Source organism: Chelonoidis abingdonii, chromosome 5 (assembly GCF_003597395.2).
Source record: "Chelonoidis abingdonii isolate Lonesome George chromosome 5, CheloAbing_2.0, whole genome shotgun sequence".
NCBI classification, from domain to species: domain Eukaryota; kingdom Metazoa; phylum Chordata; order Testudines; family Testudinidae; genus Chelonoidis; species Chelonoidis abingdonii.
In genome coordinates, this window is record NC_133773.1 from 11,310,930 (window position 1) to 11,329,531 (window position 18,602).

Sequence of the window (18,602 nt, forward strand, 5' to 3'; positions counted from 1 at the left end):
ACCGGAGAACAGAGAGAGCAGACAAAGGGGACACACACCCAAATATTCCCTCCCTGAGCTTTGAAAAATCCGGTTTTCTGATTGGTCCTTTGGTCAGGTGTGTGGTTCCCTTTGTTAACCTTTTACAGGTAAAAGAAACATTAACCCTTAGCTATCTGTTTATGACACCCTTCCTTTGAGATCTGTGAACGAAAAGAGCTAAGATCCGGATAAATGATAAAGCAATGGGAGTTAGGTGTCTAATACCTTTGAGGATCTGGGTCTAAGTGTCATTATTATATTCTTGTGCTTGGGACAGCTGGTACGAATTTTCTATTCTCTTCTGTGTTATTTGCTATGGGATATACAGAGAGTTCTATGGGTACCCAAAAGCCAACTGTGGGTGCAAAACATCTGCATTAGCAACAAAACAGTGCTAGCGATCATTCGTTTAAATAGTGACGGAAGATCGTCCGTTAAATAGTGACAGAAATTCAGGTGGTAAAGACCAGTCTTGCTACACAAGGATGATTTTAGAGCTAAAAGCTGTGTGAGTGGCACAGAGAGCTCAGAAAGCTGACACCAGAACAGATTTCATTGGGCTACAATCTAGCATTGAGCCCATCTGCAAAAAAACAAATTACATCCAAATAGAGTCCAAGGCCCTTAAGAAACTATATAAATAGGACCCACTTCTGCATGGGAGGTCTGCAACATACTGTAGAGCAGGCAGCATGCTGAGAGCAGTGCAGGAAGGTACTGTTGTGGCCAAGGACAGTGGCTCAAACCCCCACTTTGACCAAAATCAGCATGGGATCTTCAACACTTGCATGCCATAGAGACCCGTCATTTCAGAAGGAAGATAGCCAGCTGCTGCAGCACCAGAGAATGAGCATGGCGGGGCGTACAGCACGCTGGGTTTTGCAGTGCCAGCTGTAATACACAACCGTGTGCCTACACCTCTGCGATGGTGTGACTCCCACATCCAGCGCTGCTCAGTGTTGCTCATCCCAGGTGATGCTCATGCACCCAGTGGCCCCTCATCCCTGCTCAACAGGCCCCGAGCGGTGGGGTGGCACGGAGCCTCCTGCAGCTGCTCCTCCAGGCCAGCAAGGGTTGTGCTGCAGAGCAATGGTGGGTGACCAAACTGCCTCTCTAGTTCAACCCTCTATCCCCTGGCCCCAGCTGGGAACAGGCCGCATGGCGCAGCTGGGGGGAGGTGGCTGGGTGCCCAGTGCCCTGCCAGCACAGGAGGTGAGAGGGGTCATGGGGAGCAGCTGGGGGCTGGAACCAGGAGGCTCATGGAGATCAAACCATCCTGGGTAGCCTCCACTATCCTGTTCTAGCCCCTCTAACCAGAGACACAGGCCGTCTCCTGTCAGCCTACCTTCCCCCACATGCCTGGATGGGGGGACGGCTCTGCCTGCTCTCACCGTGTGCTCGGCGGATCTCGTGTTTTCTCATCAGTGAGAAATGAGCCATGTGGGGCTGCACGAAACCTGGTGTGGCTGGCCCCCAGAATCCTGGGGAGTGGTCCTTGCTCTTGCCGAGCCTCACGGGAGCTGCTGGGGAGGCATCGATTTATTTGGGGATCCTAGTCTGAGGACCACTTGAGCAAACGCACCAGCGGGAGAGGAGAAGGGGGAATGGGTCTGGTCTCTCCTTCTAAAAATAACCCTGTAGCAATAGCCGTAAGCAGTGCATAGGGCTCTTGTCCATGCCTGTGTGTGCCATCCTTGCCATCTAGTGTAAGGATCAGGATCATATGTCCCTCCGCCTCATCCCATCACTGGTGGTGACCCCTTTGGGATAACACACACCAGGGTCTCACAGCACATACACAGTTTGTGAGGCTCTCACTTGCATTGCAGTGAAAGAGAAATGCTGATGTCCTCCTTTAAAAAAAAAAATGGGAGGAGGGACTAGCTAGCAAAAGCCCTGTCCAGTTCTGAACAGCTGGTAAAAACAAACTAAGTGCCAAGTCAGATTAATCAGATTCTACAAGAACACAATATACCTTTGTTCTTTCTGCAGCGACAAACAATATTCCAGTAGCTGTGCTGGGCTAACTGATAACGCTAGTTCACAAACAAAGGCTTGGCTTGATGATATTAAGTGTGTATTGAAGGTCATAGAATACCAGGCATAGAAGGGACTTCAGGAGGTCATCTAATCTAACGCCTTGCTCAAAGCAGGGCCAATCCCCAGACAGATATTTGCCTAGATCCCTAAGTGGCCCCTTCAAGGGCTGAGCTCACAACCTTGGGTTTTGCAAGCAAATGCTCAGACTACTGAGCTATCCCTACTTAAATGGATGTGAATATATTAATCTAGATACATTCGAAGCTCAGAAGACACAGGCATTTGCCAAGCAGAATACATTGATATTGGTAGAGAAACACTTATTTTTCAGGCTTCTTAAAGGGTGCCTTTATTTAAAGGAGACTAAGATGTTTTGTTTCAAAAGCCATGGCAGTATTCTGCTAATGCGGGCTGGGAAACCTGTAGGAGCACCAATGTGTCTGACTCACCGTGCAGGCAGGGAGCGGTCTCTTTTACAGAATGACTGGGATGTTGGAAAACGGAAAGAGTTCCAAACAAACTGACGATGTCTCTATAAAGTCCCTGCAACAAGCTAACTTCACACACTTTGAGTAGTCCCACTGAAGGCAGTGGGGTTACTCAGCGTATAAAGAAAGCGTATGCATAGCTATTTGCAGGATGAGGGTCTAATTTGACACATTTCTGCAGGGCCGTCTTTAGGATTTATGGGGCCCTATGCAGTATTATTAAACTTGTACTCTATGGCTGACGGCAGCCCGGGCTCTCAGCCTGGGGGCGGGGAGAGACAAGGCAGCAAAGGATAGCGAGCCGCCCAGCCTGCCTCACGGCAGCGGAGGGTCACAGTTGTGGCTGTGCAGAACGTGCGGTGCTGGCGCATTCGGCTCTGTGAATATGGCCCCTGCCTAAGGAGACTGCAGCGTGTCCTGAGTGTGCAGGAGCCAACCCACTCTTACCTGCTGTCATGGACGGTGGGTGAAGCTGCCACTTGGGGAAGCTAGCTCCCCCGCTCACCTCTTCTGCCTGTGGCCCCACGCATACTCCACCCCTGCTCTGCCCCAGGCCCCGCCCCACTCTACCCAGGCCCCACCTTCTCCCCACAGTCTCCCTCTTCTCTCCCCCGCCCACCGATCACCCCCTTCCAGCCAAATCCTTGAACTCAATTGAAGCAAATGACATTTGAAAAAACATTCTTCTGCAATTTCTTTCTAAAGAAAATGGAGCATGTTTTCTACTGCCTGCCAGAAGCTGAAGACTGGACATGCAGAAGATACCTAATTACAAGCACTACACTTGGGAATAAAATATGTCAGTAATGGGTTTTTTGATGTACCCTGAAGTTTGTCAGAGATTTATTTGCAAAGACTTTGTAGTAAGGGCAAGTCAGCTGTCCTGCTGAATACAACATTAAATATTATGGAATACATGATGCAGCTCTTCTCTGTTTTACATTTTCTTAATCAGCATTTCTAAACTGATTTTATATTTTAAATGTACTCTTAAGTCTTCATAAAGTACTCATTCCAGATTACTGCATATTTAACTCACTGAAACAAAGACATTATTTGAAATTAATCAGTCACAGAGGTTTAGTGTGTTCATAACAGTGTTCACTGCTTTTAGAAAAAGGGAGCACTAATTTACTGTGTGATCTCCATAACAACAGATATGTTTATGAAATTTCACCAACTTTAGAAAATTTGTTTCCAAAGATTTTAGGCATAACAAAGGATTTTATCTCTTACTAAGTTGCTGATTTTGCTAGTGGGTTCTTTTAAAACTAGTTCATCAGATAGAAGTAAAGAAAGGGAAACTTGTTTTGTCCAGCGATCTGGCAGGAAAGGGGTGTTGTCTCTTTAAGGGCTCTCTTCAGCAGGGAGTGAGGGGAGAAAGGGCTGGACAGGAAGGACAGGGAGACTTTGGAAGCAAGTTTTTTCTACCATAGTAATTACAATTAAAATGTGTATTTTAGATCAGGAGGGTCTTTTGAAGGATTTATTTAAAAAAACTATGTCTGAAGATCCAAGCATTTAAGACTAAAGATGAATACTCAGATTGTGCATCTAAAAATCTCTGCAAGGATTTTTTAGAGATGTGATTTTATAATCTTCAGCAACACACTGATGAAATATTTTTAAAGCAAATTTTAAACTATAGTCCTGTAGACTGACCTGTTCTGAGTAAATATGACAGTGATGCACAACTGGTTTTGTCAGTCAATTCAGAAACTGACAGTATCTACCTGGGAGTTGGCAAATCCTGTTAAATGGCTTCATTACCACTTGAATGGCTCTTTAACAGTTTCACTGTTGTGCTAATAGGTCTCGCAGGCTGGAAGCTTTTTCACTTTTAAGTTACTAGACCTTCTCCGGAGGATGACTCCCCAGGCTGCAGCAGCTGGCTGTGGGAGCTTGCAGGAAGGGTCAGAACAGGGATAAGAAGAGGTAGGAGGATGGACACCAAGACCCAGGGGGTGCCCCAAATTTTCAGGTGCCTTATGCAGCCGTGTATGCTGCATATGCCGAAGGATGGCCCTGCGCTTCTGAGCCTTTCTATTCCTAGTGCTGGCATAGGCCCCTACTGCATTCATCTTGCTAGAGTTTGACTAATATTTGGGGGTTTTCTCTTATAGCCGCACTCAGACAGATTAGTTCTCTTGGTTCCTTGTATGCTAGCCCTCAAAACGTTTAATGCTTCATAGGGTGATTCTCTGCAGATGTGTATGCTGAATAGCCTACTCACCCTCTTCCTGCTGCACTAGTGAACATGCTTCTCCTTATTTCACAGGGAAAACCCCAAAGCAAACAGATATTAGTACTGGGCCTGGATGGAGCGGGGAAAACCAGTGTTCTCCACTCACTGGCCACAAGTCATGTGAAGCGAAGTACAGCTCCCACAGAGGGCATCAATGCGGTCTGCATCAACACCGAAGAAGCCAAGATGGAATTCTTGGAAAGTAAGTGCGTGCATTTTAATAAGTAACATAAGGAAAACTCTCATTATATTTAATGGGAACTTTGCTTTAGGAAGAACTCTTAGACCCTTTGTTTTTCTAATAATTTATTTAGGAAGTTTTAACAAGTTTACAGGTCCTTGCCACATACGTGTCAGAAACAAAATAATCATTACAGCAGCGAGTTTTTTGTCTAAAGAGACATTATACAGGAATATAGTCATTAGACTTTTCTGTTTAACGGGGTGAGTGAGCGTCATTACCAGGGGCGGCTCTAGACATTTCACCACCCCAAGCACGGCGGCATGCCGCGGGGGGCGCTCTGCCCGTCACTGGTCCCGCAGCTCTGGTGGACCTCCGCAGGCATGTCGCTGAAGGCACCCTGCCTGCCGCCTTCCCGGTGACTGGCAGAGTGCCCCCCGTGGCATACCGCCCCAAGCACGCGCTTGGCGTGCTGGGGCCTGGAGCCGCCCCTGTCATTACAACACCTACAACGTGTCATTTCTAGTGATTTTATTAAATTGAGTGAAATCTCTATACACCTATTTAACAGACCAGGCGTGTCTATCAAATGGTACTATTCAAAAAAATGGATGGGTTTTTTGCACTAGTTTTTCCGAGTATAAAATAAAAGGTAACCAAATATCTATCTGTCCTCTTTCTATCTTGCTGGGTACATAGTTGGTGTATTATTTTTTTCATAACCACAACCTCCCCTTTTTCTAACCATCCCTCTATAAACCCTCCATTTTTAATCCTTCCAATTTCAGAGATGTGCTATCACACTGTCCTCTGGGACACTGTAAAGACGCTACAGCTACAGTGCTTATTAACGGATTACATCTTCCTACATTTTTCCTTGCTTAAGAAAATACATTGGCATCAAAGTGCATGTGTGTGTGCACATACACTAAATGGAAATATGGAGCCAAATTCATTTCTGGCATAGCTCCAGTGAAGTTACACTAGGGATGACTTTGGCTGAGTGTGAGAGAATGCTAATGTAACTCCAGACAATGACACTGTTGAAGAAAGTTTGTTTTACAGCTGTGAATTAGTGTTTTTCACTAGAGAATATGTCTAGCTAAGTACAGTGTTGGGACGAGGGCTAGGCAATCACTCTAAGGCTAGGCAGAATAAGGAATCTCTGATGTTTGTAAAGTTTAAAAACCACAGGAACTCTAACTGTTCTAATTCTTAATTTCTGTTGTGATGGAGCTCCTTTGAACTCTGGCTAATCCTTTCCTTCCTCCAGACAGGGTAGACTCTGCATGCAGACTGAGTCTACAAACAAAAAACTGCTATGACCACTTCAGAGGTTTTAAAAACTTAATTTTCACTGGGAAAAATGTACAATAGTTCAGTGTATGAAAACAGTCAAGGAACTTTGTTTCTGGCTATAATACATTCAGGTTATTTATAATATCCGACTGAAGCAGTTACTTAATAGGGCCCTGATCCTCAAACCATCCACTGAGAGGTATTTAGCACATGCACCTTCCATTGACTTGGAAGGAAGTGGAGGATGCTCTGGCTGAGCCCAAAGCATGCATTATATTAATATCCAAAGCAGTTCTGTAGAGTGGAACTGCTTGGTTCAGGTGACTGGCAATACTTGACAGAACCTTTCATTTCAGAGGTGCCCTTTCCTATCCAGGCCCGGCTGGTAGTAACTGAAGTTTATTGCTAACTGGTGGCTCTTTAGTGACCTCTGTGAAATGAGATGTCTTCGTTCAGTTTCTGTCAGTCAAATCTGTACCTCTCTATCTAATCTATTTACTTATGTGGTCTGTGGTATTTTCTATGTTATGCACACATGCTGAACCAGGAGAATGTTGGCAAACGTTAAAACCGCATTACCAAATCCAGCACACATGTTCCAAGCACATTTTAAAAATACTTATAACTTTGACAGATCATAACCACCAAAAGGCAGGTCCAGCTCTAACCACGGGATTATCTCTACCCCAAATGTCTAGTTCTTACTATGTGCTAGAGCTGTTAGAGAAAGTTTGCACTTTCTTTTCTTGATAATTGAAAAGATGTATTTTTTTCCATGTTCTTTATTCTGGAAACTACTGATGTGTTTTGACTAAAATTTAAGCAGAACAATGTCACTCCCTGATGAAGAACAACCCTGCCTATATTCAGCCAGAACAGAAAAGATGAACAAATTGTAAGCAACAGAATGGAAACCCTTACATAACTTTGCTCATGCTCCACCTATAGTAATAACTGAATGTACATAGAGACAGGGTTCTGTTCTCTAGAACGGGTGAGGCGTGTTGGCAGGGCAGTGTATAGTTTATGGAATTACCTATTTACCTTGTTGGTGGATAAATAGAAATTTCCTAATCTGTCAGGCCAGCATCTTTTATGAGAACTAAAAGGAACCAAGCAAACAGAAATCCAGTATTTAGAAAATACAGGGCTAGATTTTTAAAGGTATTCAGTTGCCTAATGGGATTTTCAAAAGTGTCTGTGCAAGGTCAGTTGATTTTTAAATCAGTGATTTAAATCAGCAAGCAGGAAGCTTTGATTTAAATAATCAGTTTTAATTTTGTTTTGTATTTGTACTTTTTAGTTATATTCCTAAAGAAAGGCTGAAGTATATTTTGGTACTACTTTTTTGCTAACCAGGAGAATATACCATAGCTATACATAGTTATTTAAGCAATATTATAGCTTTGCTTACATTTACTCAGATTCTTAATTTTTACTTCTTTTTATTATGTTAGAATATATGGACACATTTCTCCTTTACTAGATTATAATTATTTGTTTACTTGTGATGTATGTCAGGCTGCATTTGGATGGAAAGTGGAATTTAATTAAATGCACAAAATCAGCATTTTAAAATGTTCTGTTAGCTAAATAAAACTACCTTGCTAGATTCGTGAGGGGAAAAAATTAAGCTGATCAAAACATGTTTTGTTTCTAAAACTGATTTAATAAACAAAGAAAGAATGATCTATAGCTAGTGCATTGAACTGATTGATTCTGGTCACCATGTCCTTCAAGATTTTAGAACTAGCAGATCTCAACCTCTCATGCTTCAGTTTTATTCATAGATAGGTAAACAAACTTTCTTCCTTTTTTCAGCTCCTAGTTGTTTTTTTAACTTTGAATGAGCTAGTCATTTAACTGAACTAATTGAATAAACTGAAATAAAGAAAATATTCTCTCTGCACCTGCAGAAGAGGCTACTGCTGTCTCGCACTACTGCTGTTTAGCACTTCAGCAAACTCTGCTTAGCCAGAGACTTACACCAGTTCAGTGGTCTGACTTTCTTTAAAACTTGGCAGCAAACAAGTATTGCTTGAATATTTTTTTTTTATGTAATGAAAATAATTTAAATAGTTTATAGTAAAGTTTAGGCCTTAACCGGAATTGTCATTATATGAGATTTGTTTGAACGGATATACTTTGTTTCTTTTAAAAAAATTACGTTCAATAAAAAAATTGCTATTTTTTTAAAAATCTCGTTATCCAGCTGGCTTTTTAGGCATATAAGTACTTTCAAAAATACCACTAGGAGCTTAAATACCTTTAAAATTTGTGTGCCCCTGTGTCATTATCTCCATAGCAATTAATAATGTGTCTGTGGGAGAAGCCACTGTAATAGTTCCAGAGTGGGAGCACCTGACTCCTGGTGACAGAGTAGGATTTAAAGGACACAGCAATCCTTAGCATTCATGAGGCAGAAGGGATTTAGAGAGAGGAAGGATGGCCCAGTGGCTAGGGCAAGCCTAGGACTTGAGTGATCTGGGTAAATTCCTTACTCTGATACAGACTCTGTGTGACTTTGGGCAGACCACTTAGGCTGTGTGCGTGTAACACTTAGGCTCCCCATCTGTAAAATGGGAATTATTTGGGGAAAGTTCTCTGGCCTGTGTTATACAGGAGGTCAGACTAGATGATCACAGTGGTCCCTTCTGGCCTTTCAGTCTATAAAAAGTTGGACCAATAGCACTTCCTTACCTGATGGAGGGGAGAGGTGCTCAGGTACTGTGCTAAATGGGGCCAGGTAAGTACCATAAATTGGAAAAAAATGGAACTTCCCTTGTAATAATTTTGCTTTCCCATGCATTCTAATGCGTCTGCATCCTCTCGGTCCAGAAGTACATTATCGGACTCTCAGATAACAGCTTCATAACTGATTACATATCCTGTATAAGATGCATCATTTTTTATGCAAAAGAATAAATGGACACAAATCTGACATCAGGAATCATAACATTCAAAAACCAGTAGGAGAACACTTCAACCTCTCTAGTCACTCAGTGACAAACGTTAAGGTGACAATTTTGCAACGGAAAAGCTTCAAAAACAGACTTCAGCGAGAAGCTGCTGAACTTGAATTAATATGCAAACTAGATACCTGTCACCACTCTGAACTTTAGATACAGATGTGGGGACCTGCATGAACACCTCTAAGCTTAACTATCAGCTTAGATCCCTCCTTCCTTTTGAAACATCTTGTTCCCCCATTGGTTCCTCTGGTCAGGTGTCAGCTGGGCTAGGTGAACTTCTTAATCCTTTGCAGGTAAAAGAGACATTAACCCTTAACTATCTTTTTATGACAGTACCATTAACTTAGGTTTGAACAGAGACTGGGAACGGCTCTGTCATTACACTAATTGATTTTTTTTCTCCATGTGTAAAGTATCCTCACACCTTCGTGTCAACTGTCCGAAATGGGCCATCTTGATTATCACTTCTAAAGTTTTTCTCCCCTGCTGACAATAGCTTCTCTTAATTAATTAGCTTCTTACAGTTGGTATGGGTACTTCCATCTTTTCATGTTCTCTGTATGTATATATATCTTCTTACCTTATGTTCCATTTTATTCATCTGATGAAGTGGGCTGCAGCCCATGAAAGCTCATGCTGAAATACATTTGTTAGTCTCTAAGGTGCCACAAGTGCTCCTGTTCTTTTTGCTGATACAGACTAACACGGCAGCTACTCTGAAACCTGTCATTTTTAGTGATGCAATTAGAATAAATCTTTTAAGCTTTCCCTTTGGAGCTCTGAAAATGGCTAGGGAGACTCTCCTTCTGAGGTCTCTGTTCTCAGAAGAGGATGCTGGGAACTACAAAGAGCTTCTAGCTGCAAAACCCTTGCAGCATGTGCAATGGTTCTCCTAGAGGAAATAAACCTATTAAGATCAAGGGCCTGGTTTGCCACTCTAGTCTGGTAGAACTCCAGGAGGGAGGAATTTGGGGGTTGTGTGATTCCTGGTGAAAAGCTTCTGGGCTGGGGAGCAAGGGATCTCTGTCCCCTCCTTAAAACAGGGAAGTCTCCTCCCTGGGGCAAAAAGTCTCCACTGCTTCCTGCGTGCCCCAATCCAAGCTGTTTTTCTGCAGTTCCCAAACCTTCCAGCCTCCCTCCACAACTTCTGTGGCCAGGTCTGTGTTTTCAGAAGAAAATTCCAGGGCTTGCTGAAAATCTAGAAGCTGCATAAAACGGACTGACTTTCAAATCAGTATAAATCAAAGATATCATCATGGCTGGTGTTATCTGTGTTTGTGTTTAATTCAAGGAATCCTCCTTTATCGAATGTACCTGAAGCTGCTCTAAAATTTCTAGTCTGCACTGGACCCTGGCCCTTGCTGCAGATTTTAGATCCAGCTTGGTGCCCAATAAATAGACAGGGCCCTGCATTTAAGCAGACGTGACCTTCCTCCCCGCAAACAAGCAGCCAGCTGGTGAAGAATTCCATACCCCTTTGACCAATATGAAACATTATGCAAAAGATTTGAAGTCAGTTGTATGCTGACATCACAGGCCTGGTCTGCACTGAAGGCTTTTCTACCTTGAGTTAATTAATTGCCAATTAACTCAAGATTGTGAACATCTTGGCCTGGTGTTCAGTAGGAGAAATGGTGTGTTCTTAACTTGAATAAGCTAACTTTTGGTCTGTCTTCACTGCACAGTTAACCTGGGCTCTTACGTGGGTGTTAGCCCAAATCCCTACTAGCCACAGAGAAAAGCAGCTGAGTTGGGTCTGGAGCCTGGGCAAGAGCCCAGGCTCCAGTTTATGCTGGAGTAGCTTGTGTTCGTTCTCTGAACCAGGGCATAGTTGTGGCGTTGGGGAAAAAGCTGAGCTACCACCATCTGTCATTGCCCGTCCACCCAACAGTCAGGGCCCACCCAAATTTCCACTCCTAGCCATGCCACTGCTCTGAACTGGCATAAGCTATACTAGTAGAAGCACTTTTATACCAATATAGCCGTGCCCACAGCAGAAGATACGTTAAACTGGCAGAACCTGTAAGTGTAGCCCAGGCCTGAGCTCACTTGAGTTAAGAACACACCTTTTGTCCTAGTGAAGGCGTCTCTTCTGAAAGTCTCGTTTGTTCTAGGCTACAAACGATTGTCATTTGTCCCAGGAAAATTGCTCTGCCAAGCTACAAACATTCAGTGTGTTAAAGTACCTTGAGTTAATGGACAGTCAGTTAACTTGAGGTACAAAGGTCTGGTGAAGACATCTAAAAACAAGCTGCTGTTTTCCAGGCCTCAGTTACTCCACAGTAGTACCCAAGATGGCTGATCTCGTGTGTAAGGGGGACCAACGCTTGTTCCACAATTGTGTGAATGCCCTGTGAGTTCAGATATACAAATACAATGTAGCAAAACCACTGCTGAGGTGCAAGGGGCATCCCACAATCCACATGATCCCCACACATGCAGTGAGAAGCCGGTTGGGTGACTGTGTGTTTAGCTGTATAGTCCAGGCTTACCTGTGTACTATACAGTATGTATAATAGCCTAACCCTGTATCCCAGTTGAAGTCTGTGGGAATCTGGATGCACAGTAGGTGCAGGATTGTGCTTCCTCAGTGCATATACTGCTGTGCCCTGCCATGCGGGAGAACCCAGATCTTATTCCTAGCTCTTTCGTCACACTACCCTGTGGAGCAGATACAGGAGGGACTTTGGAAGCCATGTGTCCAGACCTAGGACTTGTCTACACTACCACTTAAGTTGATGTAACTTGTGTCGCTCAGGGGTGTGAAAAAGCCACCCCGAGTGACGCAAGTTATGTTGACTTAAAGCAGTGTCCACACCGTTGTGGTGGAATAATTATGCTGATATAAAAGTGCTCTGCTGTCAGCATAGCACATCTTCAGGCCTTCTACAGCGGTGCAGTTGTGCTGATATAGTGTGGACTATCCCTGAAGCAGTGCCTCTTGCCATTCAGCTGGGCTCCCCCAGGAGAACAGCTTCTCTGAGCCGAGAGGTGCTGGTGCTGCAACAGGCACCTGGGGCTGGGAAGTGTCAAGCAGAGTAGAAAGGTTGGGTTTGAACACAGGACAGGGAGGAGGGATAGCTCAGTGGTTTGAGCATTGGCCTGCTAAACCCAGGGTTGTGAGTTCAATCCTTGAGGAGGGTATCTGGGGCAAGAAATCAGTATTTGGTCCTGCTAGTAAACGCAGGAGGCTGGACTGAAGGTCCTTTCCAGTTTCAGGAGATAGGAATGTCTCCTATTTAAAAAAAACAAAAAAACACACAACTGGCTCTGATGTTGGCTTTTTCCCCTTTATGGCTCTGAAAAACCCTCTTCCCCTCTGTATGTCAATCTCCCTATCTGTGTATTACCTCTGAGTGTGATTGTGAGGATCAGTCAGGCTTATGTTTGCAAATGTGCATGCTCACTTTAGCCACCATGATGCACCAAGGGGCGTGATTTCCAGAGGTGCAGAGCACCCACAGCCTCCATTCTAATCAGAGTTTTGCACCTCTGAAAATCAAGCCCCAGATGTCTTATGTTGGAAGGACAGGGGCCCAACTCAGTGACTATTTGTGAAATATTTGGCCCCCATGTTTGCAAAGCATGCTATAAATGCAATATATTTATAGTTGTAATAATCCACAGAGGCATTCTGTTTTTCAGCACTCTGTTAGTAATTAGTTGAAATTCTATGGCCTGTGTTAAACAGAAGATCAGACTAGATGTTCCTTAATATACATCAGACTCCACTTGAGCATTACACTGACTTTGAAGTTTGCCTAAGAGGAAGCTTGTACATTCTGATCCTCTGGTGTCTTGAAAGAGTGGATCAGGCAAGCTGCACAGAGTAGCAGTGCATGATCATACCTGTGATAGACCCCTTGTACTGTGGGACTGCTCCTACTGAAATCCACAGGCAATGCAAAAGTCCTCTTTGCAGACTGGAGCAGGCTGAGCTCAGTTATGTTGCTGGTGGGTAACTCAGCTGAGTAGTTGGGAGGTATAGTGTTGCAGCCCTTATACTGGAGACAGCTTAAGTCAGGATCCAGAAGATATTAGGGTCAGTAAAATGTATCTGAAGCAATACAGGAATAGTTCTGTGAGTTCACTGGGAATTTCTTCTTAAGCAGCTATGGCTGTGCATCTTGACTGTGGTAGGGAGAGCTCAGCATTTCTGAAAGAAACAGATCCGGGGTTTCTCAAGTCAGATAGCCAAACCGAGAGACCCCCAGAACTAGAGGAAATGTTTGAAAATGTTAGGCCTTAATAAAGAGCAAGCACTTGGACATAGCCTTTTGTAGGAATGTTTTCAGGGAGAGAATCTGCTATTCTGTCTAGCTTCCCTTACTCCCTTTTCCCCAACAAACAGAGAGAGAGAGAATGAGGACAGCTTAACATTTGAAAAATAGGAGGATAATATTTTGATTAGGTGCCTTTATATTTAGGAACTGTTAAGTGATAACAAAAGTACATAAAATCAAATATTCTCTATTTTGAATATCTTGTGTTCACATTGCATATCTTGTAGCTGCATTGCTTGGGTTACTAACAGAGTGCTCTGCCATACTGTTCTCTTTCAGTTGGGGGCAGCGAATCTTTGCGTTCCTATTGGAAGATGTACCTGCCTAGGGTTCTCATGCTGATATACGTTGTGGATTCAGCAGATCATGAGCGCTTCCCTTTGGCTAAACAGCTTCTTCATCAGTTGATCCAAAATGACTCCACTCTGCCCGTGGTGATCCTAGCCAATAAACAGGTAAAAGGGAAACGTAACTCTCTCCAAACACATTTGAATCTTTAAAGGCCAGGTATTTCACAAGCTGGTCTTCAATTTCGTGCTTCCCAATTGCAGATGAAAACAATCTCAGGATTGGTTTTGCACTCACAGTTTAGGTCAGGTGCTTAGATATCCATATGACCTAAGTGGGCATGTGAATAATTTCACATGTGAAATTGTGTGTGCAATTTGCAGGTGCAAAAATGGAGAACTGGCTAATCCCGGTTGACAGTTTGGACCTGAAAGCTCAGCAATGTGTCTGTACAGTGTCATGGGAAAATATTATTTAATTTAGGGGCGGGAGGGCATTTATCTATATGTTTCACGTTACCTACTAGGGTCCATTTAGTGGATCCCAAATGATTTTTTATATTAGGCACTTTGTGTTTCATAGAATGGGTGCGTAGCTGAAGGAACATGGAAACTGTAATATGCTTTCTCTCAGCTAGACATATTTTCTCCTACTTAGTGCACTAAAATACAGAAGATAACTTTTTTGTATTCCTTGGCTACTCTGTGCCCTGAATTGAATCACACCCATATTATATCAATATGACAAAGAAAATGCCTGTTTTTTTTCTAAAACAAGATACTCTTATCTTACTAAACCCGTTTGTTTCTTCTGCTTTGCCTCAGATTTTCTAACAACTTGACTTTTACTTGGGCCATGCATCTGTCGGATGGGTTGCACTTCCAGAAATCCACTGGGTCACATTACCAGTGGGGACTCTCAAGTTCAGGGATGGGCCTTGGTGTCAGAGACATTGTAACAGCATAAAACAGGATCATGCCCTTGGATTGTATGCTTTCATGCTACAGAAAAATTAGAATGGAGCTAGCCAGATTTTCAAAAGATCAAAGGGTTTTGGGAGCACAAATCACAGAGACAATAGGAATTTATGCTCTGAAATCCATTAGGCACTTTTGAAAATCTTCCCCTCAATTCACAGTATTCACTCTCAATTATCCAGATGTACTGGTCTTTGCCTCAGAGACTGAATGGCATAATTGGTGTTTATAAGGGATGCAAGTAACAGAGTTGTTTTGTCTTTGTTGGTCAGGATCTCAAAGGTGCCTATTGCATCACAGATATTCATGATGCTCTGGCATTGTCTGAAATGGGAGATGAGAGAAAGATGTTCCTGATTGGAACCCACGTTGCAGAGGATGGCTCCGAGATCTCTTCCAGCATGAAGGATGCCAAGGAACTGATTGCGCAGCTGGTTTCAGAAACTCAGTGACCACTGTTCTCCTGGGAGCAGTAATGGGATACTGTATTATTGTATTGCCAGCTTGCAGCCACAATAGTTTCACTTTCAAATCAAATATGTGGCATTATTTTTCCTAACGCATGGAATTTATATGAAAATGATGTCAATTTGTTATGGACATCTATTTTATTTAGGGTTTGCAGTTTAAAATATCTTTGAAAAGCAGTGTATTTTTTTTTTTTTTTTAATATTTGTAGGGTTGGGGAAGTTTCAATAAGACAGATTTAATGGGAGATGCAGTTTAGAAACACTGAGCCAAATCCTCAGCTGGTATAAATCAACCTTATTCAATGAACTTCAATTACGTGACACTGATTTATACCAGCTGAGGAGCTGAGCCTGAAATTGTTTGTTTTTATGTTTTACAAAATCCTAATAACATGATTTCTGCATTTAAAAATATGAAAACATTCCTCCACAGTGTTGGGAAGGTTACGATTGATCAGAAGTGGCTAGCAGTTTTAGATTCCCTGATTTCTGAGTGTCCAGCTTGACACCTTTTGAGAAGGGCTGTTTTTCAGAGGGTGGGCATTAGTCACTTTCTGGAAATCGGGCCCTTTTAAGGTGTCTTGAGTTGGGCACCCAAAATCACTAATCTCCTTTGAAAATCTTGGCTTGCAGTCTTTTGTTAGTGTGTGAAAACCAGGAAGTGAAACTGAGAAGGTAGAAACCACTGTCTAAGGGTTTCTTTGCCTATAGAAGATAGTTTCAACAGTATAACTTATGGTGTGAATTTAAACCTGTTTAGTTAGTGGTGCAAACGACTCTTACTTCAGTTTAAGAGTGGCTTATTTTGGTTTAGTTTAATTCAACTAGGAACCTGTTTAAGCTAAACTGAAATTAGCCATTCTTATACCAGATAAAGCTGTCCAGACACCCCTCGTGTTAGTTTAACTATATTGGTTTTAAAGACAATAAAGTTATTTCAGGGCAAGTTGACAAGCCCTAAACTAAGTCAAATGCCAAAAGTAAACAAACAATATCAAAGATGAAAAATAAATCACATTTTAAAAATTATTTTGGTTATTTACAGATAAGGAAAACAATTTGTTCATTATGTTCATCTTGCCATTGTCTTTTTAATTTAAAGAATGTACCTCCTTAATAAGTATATTTAGAAAATACTGTAAATACTAAACAAAGGTTTTGTAACAGCAGATACTGTACAAAGGTTTTGTAGCAGCAGCCTTTCCACTTGTCCACTGAAACAGTTACATAAAGCAGAACATTTTATCGTAGTCACATGTCTGAGTTTCATTTTTCTGACCAGACTGCTCAGCTGATATTCCAGAACATCCCAATGGTCTGGTAGAGTTAGTTTTAAGTTGTATTACACTCTAGTATTGTTAATGTCAAAGTCCTGGTCCCAGCCTTCCCACTCTCTTTCTCCAAAGACCTCTTTTCCTCTGCTTTTTACACATCTCCTGTTCTAGGCTGCTGCTTCACCTCCCACCTCCTGGACTCAGCTCAGGCAGCTAGCACTCTCCCCCTGGTTAACAGTGACTGCCTGCAACCATTCCTTGGGCCACTCCTGTTAGTTGACTGGCTGGGGAAAGGAAGGGAGTTCAAACTCTCTCTAATGCTGCTTGTTGGGGAGAGTAAGTGTGTTCATTTCAAACGTCAGTCTCTGTCCAGTTTCCAGCCTCACCATTCCGTCTGTATAGCGCTGAACCCCTAGCTCCAGGAGCAGATCTGACCCAAAATATTGGTCTTTACTGACTTAAAGAACAGACCAACACTGATTTTTCTGCCAGATAGACTACTGGAGCAGAACTTGAACCAAATTTGGTGACACCAGTACTGCTTTGTTTCCCTGCCCTTTGTCCTAAACTGAGCAGGAAGTGATGATAGCTCAAAACAGAGGTTATGGACTTAATACAGAAATTACTGGGTAAAATTCTTTGGCCTGTGAGCTATGCAGAAGGTCAGACTGACTGATCATAATGGTATTTTCTGGCCTTAGAACAGAAGAACGGCCATACTGGATCAGACCAAAGGTCCATCTAGGCCAGTATCCTGCCTTCTGACAGTGGCCAATGCCAGTGCCCCAGAGTGAATGAACTGAACAGGTAATGATCAAGTGATCCATCCCATTGCCCATTCCCAGCTTCTGGCAAACAGAGGCTAAGGACACCATCCCTGTCCATCCTGGCTAATAGCCACTGATGGACCTATTTTCCATGAACATATCTAGTTCTTTTTTGAAGCCTGGTATAGTCTTGGCATTCACAACATCCTCTGGCAAAGAGTTCCACAGGTTGACTGTGCGTTGTGTGAGAAAATACTTCCTTTGGTTTGTTTTAAATCTTCTGCCTACTAACTTAGTTTGGTGACCCCTAGTTCTTGTGTTATGAGGAAGGACTAAAAAACACTTATTTACTTTCTCCACACCAGTCATCATTTTATAGACCTCTGTCATATCCCCCCTTAGTCATCTCCTTTCCAAGCTGAAAAGTCCCAGTCTTATTAATCTCTCCTCATAAGGAAGCTGTTCCATACCCCTCATCATTTTTGTCGCCCTTTTCTGAACCTTTTCCAATTCCAATATATCTTTTCTTTGAGATCACATCTGCATGCAGTATTCAAGATGTGGGTGTACTTTTTTATCTTATTATCTATCTCTTTCTTAATGATTCCCAACACTCTGTTCGCTTTTTTGACTGGGCGCTGCACATTGAGTGGATATTTTCAGAGAACTATCCACAGTGACTCAAAGATCTTTCTTGAGTGGTAAGAGCTAATTTATACCGCATCATTTTATATGTATAGTTGGGATTATGTTTTCCAATGTGCATTACTTTGCATTTATCAACATTGAATTTCATCTGCCATTTTGTTGCCTGGTCACCCAGTTTTGAGATTCTTTTGTTGCTGTTTGCAGTCCTCCTGGGACTTAACTGTCTTGAGTAGTTTTATATCATCAGCAAATTTTGCCACCTTACTGTTTACCCTTTTCTAGATCATTTATGAATATGTTAAATAGGATTGGGCTTAGTACAGACCTCTGCGGGACACCTCTTACTTACCTCTCTCCATTCTGAAAACTGACAATTTATTCCTAACATTTTTTCCTATCTTTTAACCAGTTACCAGTCCATAAAAGGACCTTCCCTCTTATCCCATGGCAGCTTACTTTAATTAAGAGCCTTTGGTGAGGGATTTTGTCAAATGCTTTCTGAAAATCTAAGTACACTATATCCACTGGATCCCCTTGTCCACATGCTTGTTGACCCCCTTAAAGAATTCCAGTAGATTGGTGAGGCATGATTTCCTTTACAAATACAATATTGACTCTTCCCCTACAAATTATGTTCATCTGTGTGCCT

The 18,602-nt window shown here is 42.6% G+C and overlaps 1 protein-coding gene across 1 annotated transcript; it reads left to right on the plus strand.

The window, feature by feature from the left end:
* The first annotated feature begins 4,897 nt into the window (after positions 1 to 4,897).
* Positions 4,898 to 16,514, plus strand: ARL9 (ARF like GTPase 9). Its single transcript, XM_032782991.2, has 3 exons — positions 4,898 to 4,996; positions 13,809 to 13,984; positions 15,067 to 16,514. Exons 1-3 carry the CDS (start codon positions 4,981 to 4,983, stop codon positions 15,244 to 15,246), a joined length of 372 nt encoding a protein of 123 aa, XP_032638882.2. The 5' UTR covers positions 4,898 to 4,980; the 3' UTR covers positions 15,247 to 16,514.
* The last annotated feature ends 2,088 nt before the right edge of the window (positions 16,515 to 18,602 follow it).